This window comes from Nicotiana attenuata, unplaced genomic scaffold (genome assembly GCF_001879085.1).
Source record: "Nicotiana attenuata strain UT unplaced genomic scaffold, NIATTr2, whole genome shotgun sequence".
Classification (NCBI taxonomy): Eukaryota; Viridiplantae; Streptophyta; class Magnoliopsida; order Solanales; family Solanaceae; genus Nicotiana; species Nicotiana attenuata.
This window is the reverse complement of record NW_017672015.1, coordinates 134,949-150,419: the sequence shown is the minus strand read 5'-3', so window position 1 is coordinate 150,419 and position 15,471 is coordinate 134,949. Positions and strand designations below refer to the sequence as shown.

The following is a 15,471-nucleotide window of genomic DNA, read 5'->3' as shown; positions in this document are numbered from 1 at the left end:
ATGTAAGTTAAGACGAAGCATTAAGCACTTTATTGATAGGAACTGCTATTACATTTAGCTTAAAAAGGCCCTCATTCAGGTAACATTTTCCTACATACATATCATTCTTACTTAGTACAACACTATTGGAAACAAAAATACATTTGAATCCATTCTTGACAAGAAGTGAGATAGACACAAGATTCTTGCGAATTTCTGGAACATGGAGAACTTGGTTTAGAGTCACTATTTTTCCCGACGTCATCTTCAATGCAATCTTGCCAACTCCTTCAATTTTGGCTGTAGACGAACTTCCCATAAAAATTGTCTCGTCGGGTCCTGAGGGGGCATAAGAAGAAAATAACTCCTTGTTAGCACAAACATGGCGGGTGGCTCCAGAATCTATCCACCATTCTTTAGGATTTCCTACCAAGTTGCATTCAGACAACATGGCACACAAGTCCTCCATTTCTTCAGCATTTTCAACCATGTTAGCTTGATTCTTCTTCTTCTTATCATTCTTTGGTGCACGACAATCCACGGCCTTATGCCCAGATTTTCCACAGTTGTGGCAATTGCCCTTGAACTTTTTCTTGCTTGGGTAATTTTTTGGTCCAGAAGCCTTCTTTCTCTTCTTATTTTGTGGCGCCTCCTAAACAATATTAGCCCTTATTATTGTCGAGTTTCCACGTGACTTCTTTTCAGCATTTTTGTTGTCTTCTTCTATCCTCAAACGAATAATCAAGTCTTCTAGTGTCATTTCCTTCCGCTTGTGTTTAAGATAGTTCTTAAAGTCCTTCCACAACGGAGGTAACTTCTCAATGAAAGCGGCGACTTGAAAGGCCTCATTAATGACCATACCTTCAGCAATAAATTCATAATTAATAACAAGATAAATCTTATTAATAAATTTATTGATTCGGGTCATACCTTCAGCAAGGAGGTCATGCACAATAACTTGTAATTCTTGGACTTGATTTATGACCGACCTAGTGTCAATCATCTTGAAATCCAAAAACCTTGCAGCCACGAACTTCTTAAGTCCGGCATCCTCAGTCTTGTACTTTTTCTCAAGCGCATTCCATAACGCTTTTGATGTTTCCATGACACTATAGACATTGTACAGGCTATCTTCCAAACAACTCAAGATGTCGTTCTTGCACAAGAAATCAGAATGTTTCCATGCTTCAGTTACAACACATCGTTCGTTATCTGGAGTGTTTTCAGCCAGGACCAGAGGATCCTCCTTGATGAATCGCTGCAAACTCAACGTAGTAATATAGAAGAGCATCTTCATTTGCCAGCGTTTGAAGTCGATACCGAAAAATTTTTCGGGTTTTTCTGCTGGTGCCATAGCATGAGTAGGAGTTGAACGGCTTGACGAGGAAACCACATTTGTAATAGTAGCACCTGTTCCCGCAACATTTCCATTAGTTTGGTTTTCATTCGTCATTTTTCTGTAAAGTTGGAAATAAAACAGAACTTGGTTAAATCAGTGAAGTTTTGATATCTTCAAACTCAATACCAAACCAAACATACAACACGTAACAATGGTGAAGTTTTTATATACTTCAAACCCGTACGTTTATTATTCCGGTAAAGTTTTGATATACTTTAAACCGGACAGAACAATTATTGGAGTAGAAAGCACGAAAGCTTTAATCTCTAAAACAATATACAAATATAGATAACAGTTTTAATATATATTTCAACACAGAAACGTTAGTATAAAATAAAATTCCTTAAGCTTGTTCTACGCTACTGTGTTAAAACACAAAATCAGAAAATTGTTAGAAGAATAAAAGAAACTGGAAAAACAGTAAAGAATAAGAAATATTCCGAGTCCACAATTTGCTTGTGTGTCCTTAAGAAATTTTAACCCCCTCACAAATTGCCAAGGTAATGGATTAAATCCTCCCAGGATGAAACGGAATAAACCTTCCTGCAACAGTGGCAATACAAACTGCAGGATACCAACGAACTCAAAGAACGGAGCAAAATCACACTTACGAATTTGAGAAAGACAGACTGCGAATTCGAATGCAGTATTTTTTCAGAAAGAAGGAAGTTCTGTAGTATTTTTGGTGTGTTTTTGTATATTAAAAACGAAGCCATGTCTCAGAATTTATAGGCAATTATTGGAAGAGGTGTGATGTCTGTTCTGGAAAAGGTGTCTGTTCAGATTTTACGCGTCCTGCCGCGGTCCTACCGCGGTTACGCCAGGACCGCGGCCAGAGTGGTCCTCTGAATCTGCAGAAGTGTTCTGGCGCGGTCCTACCGCGGTTACGCCAGGACCGCGGCCGGACTATCCTTTTGAATCTTCAGCAGTGATCTGACATTTAATTAATTATTAAATAATTAATTAAATAAATTTTGTCCAAAAATAATCTTATCGATCGATTTGACAAATTCAAATCCAAATCCAAATCCAAAGCCAAAGCCCAAAGCCGAAGCCGAGCCGAGCGACGACGACATTCTCTTCAACTCCTTTTAAGAGCTTTAAGAAGTGATTCTATATATAAGCACACAAATGTAGTTGTCCCTCACCAATGAGGGACAAAGTGCAAATCAAAAGCTCACTTCATTCAAATTTTCATTTCCCTCCATTTTATTTCCCACCATTTTCAATTCACACTCTTAGACGTTAAAGCCCTAATGCTTAAAGTCTTTGAAGCCCAATGCCTTTAAAATCCAACAGATCCTACACCTATTAGTAGGTGATGTAGCATTAATTTGATTCTACAACTATTAATATACTTGAGGGTGGTATATTTATAGTAGACTTCAAACTTCATATATAGTAGTAAAACTAAATGCAAGGAATTAACGTTACATAGTTGAAATAGGTTAAAATATTTATATAAGATAAAATTTTAATGGTTCTTAAAGTCTTATATATAAGGACTTCAAATAAGGAATAATAAATAATAAAAGTTTAGTTGATTTCATTATCATAAAAATTAGGGAAATAATTCAATTATAATGTTGTGCAATATAAAATCTACTTTTAAGAGGTATTAAAAGACGAACGATATTTCGCTAAAGGACTTCGTGATACATATATAGTCTTTTGTATTTAGTTGGGTGTGTGTCCATTCTTTCGGTGGAGATTATTTTATTTATCCGTACCATAGTATTTGCTTATCCTTGTAGGGTTTGAATAAGCAGGATTTTTTTGGTAACAACTGTGAATATTACCATTGATAACAACAATTAAACAATAGACCTATAAAGCACCTAACTCCTCATTCACAGTAGAATTAGGTATTGGATTGACTAGTTACAAAGTAATCTTTGAGTAAAAATCCTACATCTTTGTGCTCTCTTTAAGTGTGAAAACAGATCTATCCTCTCAACTATATCCTTCTTGACTTGTGTAACTATCAACTCTGTTTTTCGATTAATTCTTCAAACAGTTTCCTATTTCTACCTCTCCAAATATGATATATCATAGCTTCCCATAATGCAGCTGCCACCTCCTTTTTGAATCTTTTCCAATGCTTTCTGTTAATTTCTTCTAGTCCTTGCTGCACCTCTCCAACTTGCACGTGCAATCCCAACCAATTTAGAAGACCCTTCCTAATGTCTTGGGTTCTAGTACAGTCAACAAACAGGTGTTGAACTGTCTCATTTTCCTGGGCATCACATAAACAGCAGCTAGAATCCTCTACATGAATATCTAGTTTTTGAGATCTCTCCTTTGTGAGTAATCTTTCTTGAACAGCTAGCCATGTGATAAATCTATGTTTTGGTTGTGCTATTTCATTCCAAATGAGATTAGTGTTTTCTAGTCGATTCTGGCTTCCAATGATAGCATTGTAACTACTTGTAATAGAGTAGGTACCATTAGAAGTCAGTTTATATCTCCCCTGATCATACTATTCCTTCATGTCTTTTTTCAAGGAGTTAAGTTTTCTCCAATACTAGCTACAGTCTTGAGGGGCTTTGTGTGTCTATATGTTTGCATCAGTTTTTATATATATGCCATGAATCCATTTTCCCAAAGTGAAGCTTTATTCTCCACCAATTGCCATATTAGATTTCCAATTGATGCTATATTCAAGTTCCTACACCCTCTTATGTTTAAGCTTCCATATTCCTTTGGCCAGCATAATTTTTCCCAGGAAATAAGTGATATTTTCCTTTTTTCCTCTGAACTACCCCAAAGGTAGTCCCTGCACTTTTTGTCTACTTCCTTCAGAACACTCTGTGGCAATATAAAGATGGAGCCCCAGAAGCTGTGGATTGAGAATTACACTGCATTAACCACCTGAAGTCTCCCTGCGTATGAAAGCTGTTTGGAGTATGTGTAGGTGATTCGACTGATTATTTTCTCTATCAATTGATAGCACTTCATTTTACTCCATTTCTTTGGGGATAGTGGCAGGCCAAGGTATCTAATGGGAAAAGACCCCTGCGAGAACCTTATTATTGCAAGTAGTTGTTCATTTAGCTGGTCATCAACACCAGCCATAAAGATATTGGATTTCTCCATGTTAATAACTAGACTAGAGACTTTGCTGAAATGTGTCAGTGCTTCTATTACCCTTTTCACTAATCCTACATCACCTTTACAAAAGATTATTAGGTCATCGGCAAAGATCAAGTGAGTTAATTTGAGTTGCTTACACATGGGATGGTATTTGAAATCTGGTAAGTCACTCATGCTTTTAAGAATTCTAGATAGGTATTCCATGACTAGGACAAATAGTATAGGGAATATAGGGTCCCCTTACCTTAGTCCTCTTTTATTCTCAAAGTAACCATTGCTTGATCCATAGACATTCACTAAAAATTTAGGGAAATTCATACAGGCCATGATCAAATGTATGAATCTTCCTGGGAAGCCAAATCCTATCAGCTCTTCATGTAGGAATTCCCAACCCACCATATCGTAGGCCTTCCTTAAGTCTATTTTCATCTAGCATCTTGGGGAGGTTCTCTTGTTATAATGCCTCAGTATATCATGGCAAATGAGGATATTGTGCAGCATGGATCTTCCTTGCATAAAAGCAGACTGATTATCAGCTACTATATATTGTATAACACTCTGTAGCTTATTGTATATCATCTTGGAGATGCTTTTGTATAACACATTGCAACAAGCTATTGGCTTAAGCTGATTAGCATACTCAGGTACGCTCACTTTTAGAATTAAAGCAATGTTTGTAGCATTCAGTTGCTTTAACAGTTTGCCCGTTCTAAAGAATTCCATTATTGCTCATATGATGTCTTTCCCTATAATACTCCAAGCAGCCTTAAAGAATCCACTGCCATATCCATCTGACCATGGGCTCTTGTTGCTATCTATTAAGAATATTGCTTTCTTGACATCCTTATCCTCAAAAGGCTTGAGTAAGTTAACCTGAATCTCAGATGTCAGAATTGGACCATTACATAAAATGCCTTGTAGTGCTACTTATCTTGAAGTTGCTTTCTTACCTAGTAGGTCTGATAATAGTCTACAAATAGTTGAGCTATGGCTTATGGATCTAACTGCCATTCTCCATTTGCATCTTTCAACTGTGTGGTGGCCTGTTTAAGTTTTTTTATGTTTAATAATTGAGTGGAAGTACCTAGTGTTTTCATCTCCCAGTTTTATCCAAGTAGCTTTGTTCTTCTGCTGTAGGTACATTTCTGCAAGATAGGATGAGTGTCTGAACTTCTGATACTTCTCTTTTTCTATTAATTGCCACTCTGAATTCAGTGGATCTGTCTGCAGAAGGCTTTGTGCATGTTTTAGTGCTGCTCTATCCTCATTAGCCTCTCTTTCATTATTCCTGAAGTACTGTCTGTTTAGGCTCTTCAACTCTTTTTTCAACATCTTTAATTTCCTTACCACCTGGAACATCTGGCAGCCATCAATATTAGTTTCCCAACAACCCTCCACCTTATCATTGAACAGAGGATGTTGGCCCCATACATTACAATATTTGAATGATTTCCTGACTTTATGTTTTTTTTCTTGGAGTGCTATTTTCATAGGGATAGGATCACTGATGCCTTCTAAGAGGAATTTGGCCTTACTTGGAGGCATTACATCAAGCCATTCCCTATTAATGAATACCCAATCAATCTAGGAGTAGATCCTTTTTTCATGTCTGTCATTCCAGGTGTATCTACATCCTTGATATGGCAATTCAACAAGCCCACATGTTTCAATACAGTTCTGGAAATCCATAACTTCATTAATAAGCAGGATTTGCTATATGTGAATATATATATATATATATATATATATATATATATGTGTGTGTGTGTGTGTGTGTGTGTGTGTGTGTGTGTGTGTGTGTGTGTGTGAGAACATATACATAAAACATCCAGTATACTTACAAGCTCATTGTCAGGGGGCAGACGACGGGAAACTCGTAACCCATTGTATTGCAATGGCTTCTTAAATTTTCCTTGATTACAGTTATGTTATTTTAGCGCTTTAGATATTAAGAGTTTGAAGGCCCATTTTCATTGTTGGTTATCAGCAAAAATAAAGTATTTCTACCGTTTATTAAGTATCTTAGTTTGACTTGATATTAAGTTTAAAATGGTAGAGAACATTTTTGAATCTTGGAGTACTAAGCTAAAGGTATATATAATATGCTCCAGATAAATTTTGTGGTCTTAGAGGGTGTCATTAAGGATAAATTAGAAATATTGGAACTAAAGAAGTACTAAATATGAAAACGAATAGATATCATTTCTTAAATTGACTAAGAAAGAAAGACACATAAATTGAAGCGAATAAAATATTAGTTATATGAATATTATGTAAGTTATACTGTATTTTATTTTTAGGATCAAATACTGCATAAGTAATGCAAATTGTGATACGAAAATTATTTTTGTTTTGTCGACGAAGATTAAAATTTTATACTTGAAGCAAAATGACCCTAAATGGAAAAGAGTAGCGGAAACTGTATGGGTCAAAATCTGACCGCAATGGTCGACCAAGCTGGGACCCCGCCTAAGTGGCGAAATGACGAGAAGTACCACGACCAACCTCAGTCCAATGATCGACAGTGTATGTCAAGTAAAAATGATACTCAAATAACGACGAAAAGACCGTCACGTGAAGAACACGTTGGTCAAAGGACACAGTAAAGCTTCGAGAACTATATATAGAAGGGGGATTCCCGGAAAAGGGGGCGAAACTTTTCCTCTCTACTCTTTCTCTTGCAATTTTCTCCCCTGAAGGATGTAAACTGATTTTTCTTTCTATCTCACCAAAGATGAGATATTTAACATCAATAAATATTGATTGTTCTTACTTTTCACTCATTGAATTTCTATACATTTTTAGATCTGGAGTTGATTATGCTTGACTAAGATTTACCCCTTCATTATCATTAGTTAATTTAATCAAAAAGGTTTTAGCATCTTTTGGTCAAACAATTTGGCGCCGTCTGTGGGGATTTCTTAGCCAAATCTCCTAGTTCCTTCAGATCCAAAACCGGTGAAACATAATTACCCACCAGAAAGAGCGGTAAGTAAACCTCACATGCTAATCTAGACCATGATGCTACATAGAAGTAGAAGTTACAACCAATATCCACGTAAAGCTTGCAAAAGAAGAAGACGCCTGTTGCGCAAAACCCATAAGAGAATGGGCACATCTTACGGGATGACCCACACACCGGATGACCCACGAACGAGCTAAGGCAATCCCAACCCACGCAGAGCCAGGGCATGTCTAAAAAAAGGGAGGAAGAAAAGAAGGCCGAACACGGCTGCCGAATCCACAAACCACCATTCCATCAACCACTTAAGCGCCAGGCAGAGCGAACAACGCTATAAGGCCACCCTCGTTCATCGACTCATCGGATCAAGGTAAGGAAAATCTCATCTTGGTTTACCTTCTATTGTTTGCTTAAACAGGAACACAAGCGCCATATGGGCAAGCGAGCGAAGAAGCATTCCAACTGGGGAGTGAAAGAGCTATTACAAAATAACTTGAATATCGCCCATCTCAAACATTTCAACTTCTAGAAAATGATGTCCCTTAAGTCGTACTCCTTCTCCTTACCCAGATGTTGTCCCGATTGGGTTCTCTCGGGGAAGTTTAGAACGAGGCAATGAGGGATGTCACCAAGTTCAAAGGACAGCTCATCGCCCCACCTATCGGCGAGCTCCCCAGGCCGAACGATGAAGGGGTTAAACAGGGAAATTCCAATATATGCATAAAACGAACATTAGCAAGGTAGCAATGTTCAATACTCTCTGGCGTCACACTCTTCAATACAAACAAAGTTAAGCAAATTGGGACTCGCCCAGGAAACACACAAGTTCAGCGAACTGGGACTCACCCAGGAAACACACAAGTTAAGCAAAACCGGGACTCCCCCAGAGGACACCCAATACTCTCCAAAAAACTAGGACTTACGACGGGTTAACATTTCGACGACTCGAAATAACTTCCCTACGGCCAAGGGCCTTCGCCAAGATAAAGAGTTCGACCTCAATCGAACCACGATGGGTAAACATTTCGGCAAGCTCGAAATAACACCCTTACGTCCAAGGGCCATCGCCAAAAAAAAAAAAAGAAAAATTCAACCTTGCTCGAACAACGATGGGTCAACATTTTAACGTCAGCTTAAAATAATACCCCCACGGCCAAGGGCCATCGCCAAAAAAGAAGAGTCAACCTTTCTCGAACTATAATGGATTAACATTTCGACCAGCTCGAAATAACACCCCTACGGCCAAGGGCCATCGCCAAAAAAGAAAAGAGTTCGACATTGCTCAAACTACGACGGGTTAACATTTCGATGACAGCTCGAAATAACTCCCCTACGGCCAAGGGCCATCGCCAAGATAAAGAGTTCGACCTCAATCGAACCACGATGGGTAAACATTTCTACAAGCTCGAAGTAACACCCCTACGGCCAAGGGCCATCGCCAAAAAAAGAAGAGAAGAATTCGACCTCGCTCGAATAACAATGAGCTAACATTTTAACGTCAGCTTAAAATAATACCCCTGCGGCCAAGGTCCATCGCCAAAAAAGAAGAGTCGACCTCGCTCGAACTATAATGGATTAACATTTCGACCAGCTCGAAATAACACCCCTACGGCCAAGAGCCATCGCCAAAATAAAAGAGTTCGACCTCGCTCGAATCACAACGAGTTAACATTTCGATGCTAGTTCGAAGCACCATCCCTACGGCAAAGGTCCATTGCAAAAGGAAAAAGTTCGAACTCATCCGAGCCCACTAATGCCTTTGCAGCTATCGGATGTCGTCGTGATTTTTTTCCTTCTACTCATTAAAAAATTGATTTCGCTACGAACTCCAAGTTCGACCTCTTTCGGATGTGTCAAAAAAAGAGGGGGAGCGACTCCGCCTGAATCAATGACAGTTGGATCCCACACGAACGACTCAAGTCGAGACTAACTTCTTCCAAAACAACAAAATTATGTAAACTCATTTGAGCCAAAGACGAATCTGCTTAAAGCAATAAGTCACCAGTCGAGTCCGCCCCAAATAGGCGAATTGAATGAGACTCCATCCGGACTCACGATGAAGTCCCACTCAGTCCGGTCAAAATTGGTTTCCCTGAAAAAATCAGGAATCCACTATACGAAGATCCGACAATACGCCAAAGATATGTAAAGCAAAAGAGGGAGAGATACAAAGGATTTCCAACGATGAAAACTCCTTTATTTAAACATTTGCGCAAATGGCCGCAGATTATACACGGCTAATACCGGTCCAGTACAGAATAAAAAAAGAAGAAGGCAACAACGATAACAACGATAAACAAGACAAGCCAACAAAGATAACAACTTTTTTACTCGGCGCCATCACCGCCGTCCTCCTCATCGACATCTCCACGAAATTCTCCCTCAGCATCAACATCTTCACCGGCCTCCGGTGTCGCAGGATCATAACCACAGTTAACACGAGCCTCTCGTGCCTTCGTCCGAGCTCCTTCATAAGCGGCGTCGGAAATATTGCCCGCTTCCCACAAACTCTTATATATGTCCCGCTGGGCTGCAGCATGAACCCAGAGTTCGTGCAAATGGCGAGGAACAGCGACAGAGGCGGATTCAACTTGGGCAAACAATTGTGCCTTTTCGGCCTCAAGAACAGCGACCCGATCTTCCAAAGTTGAAGCTTCCCGGTCAATGTCGCCAATACGCTCTTCGAGCCTCGCCTCCCTAAGCGTAGTCGTCGCCCTCTCAGACTCCTACTCGGATTGAAGGACACAGATAGCGTCCTCTACAGCCACCGCTCTGGCCGAAGCCGACGCCCAGGCACTCTCGACACTCTCAAACTCGGAGACCTTTCTCTCCAGTTCGGTTAGCTTCCCCATCCACTCCGCACTCATCGCCTCGACTCTGGTGATATTGAGATCCAGCTCGGACTGCAACGACCTAATCTTTGCCTGAAGATGCTCACACTCTGCAGCGACCCCTTTTTCCAACTCAAGTTCTTTGTCCTTCACACGAAGTTGCTCCTCGAGCTCGCTACTCCTGCAAATAGCCTGAACCAACTCCTGATCCTTCTTCTCCAGTTCCTCGCCGAGAGATTGATTATCGGCGTTCGCCCTTAACCACTCGTGCATCTCGCGACACTTGTTCCGGTAGACCCGATACTTCTCCAACATCGTCAGAAAATTTTTGGCCCGAGTGTCGGCCCTACGAGCACTTTCAATCTCCACCATGTACATCTGAAAGTCGAAAAGATTGGTTAAGGCCAAGGTCGTCAAAGATGAAAAGAACATAAAAGAAAGGAGAAACTTACCCTCTGGCCCATAGCGGCCACTTCATGCATCAAATCAACATCACGGATGTCCCGGAGAGCCTCACTCTCAGCGGCAGAGCACAAAAGGTCAAACTGCGATACCAAGTCTTCCATATCCCCCAGAAGGTTAATCTCCAACAAGATTTCAAGTATACGGGACGGGCCTCCCGCATGTACCACTGTACGAGTAAGGCCTTCCTCGAACATCCTGACGTCGTCAGGATCAAGGTCGGACTCGGACTCATAGTCATCGACCATGACACCTTTCCCCCTTTCTGCGGCCGAGGAAGAAGCACGACTCGGTCCGAAAGACGAAGGCCCGCCCAAAGTGGCGATAGTGGTCTCAGGGCCCCGACTCCTTATTGCAGTAGTCTGTTGACCAACGGCAGCAGTCGAGGCCTCCACCGCTGGACTGGTCAAGATCACCGGCTCTACCACTACGGGCGGGTTAACATCACCTCCCATCGTAGACCCCGTCAAAGGAATACCGCCATCTGAGCGTACCACGACTGAAGAAGACGTTTCGGACTCCACTCGTCGTCTCTTTGACGGCCCTTCCCCGTCCTCAGCACGGGAAGACTCTCCCGTCGAGTGGGCAGTAATAGTCGGAGCCCCAGATTGGGAAGCAGTTTCCGTGCACACGGCTACGTCCGTAGATTTGACTTGAGCACTCCTTGCTACAGGTCGGACAGCAAACCTTGGTACGGACCGAGCAGAAGAAGTCGGCTGACGAAATGCAAGCGGAGGAGCCCTCGCCCTTCGCACTCTCCCTAATAACGATAAAAGTTCTATAAGCAACAAAGCCAAATTGCAGTGGAAAATAGAAATTGCGGCTACTTACCAGTAAAGGGCTTACGTCCATATTTCTCATAGAAGGACGACCATTCGCGAACTCCCGCCGTATGAGGAAGAATGGAATTCACCCATTCGCGGATATCGTCAACAGGCGCATGGGGTAGTCTCGCGGCTGCAAAAGTAAAAACAGTTCAATACTGCCCAAAGAAAAACGGTCGACTATCATTCCGACAAAAGACCCAAACTTACGTGCGAAGTTCCATCTCTCGGGGAACCCTGCGGAATCCACCACAAGGTACTCGGTCCGCACTAAAAGTAGTTTTTGTAGAAATGATGGTTGGCCCTATCATCCATCTTCACCACCAGACTCTTCGTCCCTCGATGGCGCAAGTGAATCATCGTGCCTCGAATGAGTTGGGGGGAAAAAATATTGAGCATGTGTCTCAGAGTGATCTCCCGACCGGCAAGCTCCGCGAACTTAAGTAGCATGAGGAACAGTTTATATAGGTACGGCGAAAGTAGAGCCGGTCACACCTCATAGAAACGGCAACAATCTACCACCAAGGAAGGTAGAGGAAGCGTATAACCGACGATAAAAGGATATGCGTAGAACGCACTATATCCTGGGCGGTCGAAATGTATGATATCATCTACCACCGCCGGCAGCATCTCGATGTGGTGCGGAATCCCCCACCTAACCTTCAACTCCGCAATCGCCGCCTCATTCATAACTGAGGAAATAGGTTCCGTTTCCTCTCCGGCAAGGCTATTGAAATCAGTCCACGGCTTCCCGGAACGAGGCAATATTTCGGCCGCCGTTGGAACCTCCTCATCCTCTACTACTTCTCCTCCTCCGGGAACAAGAACATCATTTTCCGGCACCGGAACTGCGGCAAGATCGTCAGTGTGGGAAGAAGAACCAGCCATTTGTTTCAATTGAATAGAATGAATGAACAAAGGAAATAAGAGGGAAGACGAAGATGCCAATTTTTGACCAACAAAAAAGAATTGAAAATCTGAAGTATCAGGGAAGAAGAAAACTCGCAAAGTTCTTCTGATAAACCAAGAAAGTATGCCAGTGGATTGGTGTTTTTTCCCCAATTTATAGGGATATAAATGCCCCAAGCGGGAAACCCAAGAGTCGCCAATTAGCACTGATAAGGCATAAAACAGTTCAATCCCCAGGAAACGTGTGTCATAATGTCAGTAACCATAAACGACATTTCGAATCAACGCAACGTTTTCAACTCCGAATGGACGCGACGAAACAAAGGCATCGTTGAAGCGTTGCATCATCGCCTCGATCTAAGAACCCCGTTCAAGGCACGAACAGTCAGATTTCTCCTAGCCTTCGAACCTACAAAGTCCGTCCGCCAAGCCCGCTAAGGGACAACCTCGACGGGCGGAGGGACTAACTGTATGGGTCAAAATCTGACCACAATGGTCGACCAAGCTGGGACCCCGCCTAAGTGGCGAAATGACGAGAACTACCACGACCAACCTCAGTCCAATCATCGACAGTGTATGTCAAGTAAAAACGGTATTCAAATAACGACGAAAAGACCGTCACGTGAAGAACATGTTGGTCAAAGGACACAGTAAAGCTTCGAGAACTATATATAGAAGGGGAATTCTCGGAAAAGGGGGCGAAAATTTTCCTCTCTACTCTTTCTCTTGCAATTTTCTCCTCTGAAGGATGTAAACTGATTTTTCTTTCTATCTCACTGTATACGACAAAATCGGAGGGTCCAATTTCCCGTCTTTTAAGCATTTCGGTAGATCAACTCAATGCCTCGAGGCTGCAAAAGATGCACTCGAGTCCTCTTCCTCGGGGCCCATCGGCGCCCGGCCTTGAGAGGATATTGATCGGGGCTAAAACAGAAATAGGAGTTCCCAAGATACGGCTAAATCATTCGCGGCTAAGTCTGACAAAGCAAAGCCAGGCTATTCTGAGCCCTACTCGAGGCGTCATTTCAGCCATCCCATCTCCACACCTTTACAGCTAATGTGTGCCTTACCGTATAAACTTCTCCCCTTCTATATAAAGGGGATTCTGATTATTTTGTAGGGGACTGATGTTGCTCCAATACATGAAATATATGATAACTCTCTCTCTTTCTCTCTAAGGTACTCTCTCGACGTTGTTGTTTCTATCTTATTATTCTCATACTTGCTCCATATTCATTGCTTATCATTGGCTATAAAGAGCCTCCTTTAATATTATTGCATCTGTTACCCCTTCCCCGATTTCCCCCGATAGCTCCAGCCCGAGCTCGAGACTCGACCTCGAGGCCCCAAATCGACCAGCTCGAGGCCCCGAATGGCTATCTCTCGGTTCGATTACTGCTTTAGTCTAGCTCGCGTCTCACCCTTAAACTACACACACACACACACACACACACAGCATCAACTGCTCCACGACTAGCATAAAAATAGATCACGTATTTTTAGAGTCCCATCAACAAATTTAATTGTTATTACCATTTTCACGGTAAATAGTTTGGCGCCCACCGTGGGGCTAAAAATAATAGTGATTATTTTCTTGCTAGTTTCGTCACACAACGCAAGTTATCTTTCACACTTCTTCTTGTCCAAGATCTTCGATTGCAGGTCAAAATGTCTGGCTCAATGAACAGAGTTGAGAACAGAAACCTCAAAAACCACGGAGAAAACGGTATAGCAGTTCCGATCATCGGCGTGCCACTACTGAATCCCGATAACGCGCCTGGACCGATTCCAGCGGACGCGGGTTCACAAGACGCACAGCAGGTCGACGAAACCTCACGCACCGACAGAAGCATACAACAAGACGATCAACAGGAAGCCCAAAAAATCCCAGCTCGGGAAGAACAGGAAGTTAGACTTCATGTTATCTTTGAAATGTTGCAGGCACAACAGCTGGCTATTGCTCAGCTGCAAAGCCATCCAAAAACTCCCTGCACCATAGCACCAGGAACAACTCCCCCGACCGAATAGGTACCGGAGAGACTGAGCAATAATGGTTCAACGACCGACCCTGCTATTGTAAATATGCTCGAGGATCATTCCGAAAGGATCAAGTCGGGCGAGAAGATGATAGCCGCCAACGACAAGAAGGTCGAAACTTACAACTCCAGGGTCGACCAAATCCCGGGCGCGCCCCCAATCCTGAAAGGCGTAGACTCGAGGAAGTTCGTGCAGCGGCCGTTCCCGGAGGACGCAGCTCCGAAACCCATCCCAAAGACGTTCAGAATGCCGGAACTCCCGAAGTACAATGGGACCTCAGACCCCAACAAGCACATTACCGCCTATATGTGCGCAGTAAGAGGCAATGACATAAAAGACGACGAGATCGAGTCCGTCTTACTGAAGAAGTTCGGGGAAACACTCTCAAAGGGGCCCATGATGTGGTACCATAATCTAGCTCCCAACTCCATAGACTCATTCGCCATGCTGGCACACTCCTTCATAAAGGCACACGCCGGTGCCATCAAAGTAGCGACGAGGAAATCCAACGTATTCAAGATCAGGGAAAGGGAGAAAGAAATGCTGCGAGAGTTCGTGTCTCGCTTTCAAATGGAACGAATGGAACTACCCCCGGTCTCCGACGACTGGGAGGTACAGGCCTTCATTCAGGGCCTGAACGAGCGGAGTTCTGTGGCCTCGCGGTAGCTAAAAGAAAATTTGATCGAGTATCCTGCCGTAACCTGGTCGGATGTCCACAACCGATACCAGTCAAAGATCAGGGTCGAGGATGATCAATTGAGAGCCCCTTCGGGCTCAGTATACCCAAACAGGCTCTTAGCAAAAGAGTCGAAGCTGAACAAAGAAAGGTATCAGCCATACATCGAAGACAGGAGAAATGCCCCGAGATGCAACCCGCCTCGCAATGACCGATCGGTCAACCGAGGGCCGAACCCCCGAGGGTTTATTAACAGGGCTGGATTCGACGGAAATGCGGGGCCAACAGGGGCACCGCGC

At 42.7% G+C, this 15,471-nt stretch overlaps 1 protein-coding gene across 1 annotated transcript; it reads right to left on the bottom strand.

Moving 5' to 3' along the window:
- Positions 1-3,362: 3,362 nt before the first annotated feature.
- LOC109211340 lies at positions 3,363-5,803 on the bottom strand. Its single transcript, XM_019374873.1, has 2 exons — positions 5,556-5,803; positions 3,363-3,801 (listed from the first exon to the last, which is right to left on the bottom strand). The coding sequence occupies exons 1-2, from the start codon at positions 5,801-5,803 to the stop codon at positions 3,363-3,365; spliced, it is 687 nt and encodes a 228-aa protein (XP_019230418.1).
- Between the last annotated feature and the right edge of the window lie 9,668 nt (positions 5,804-15,471).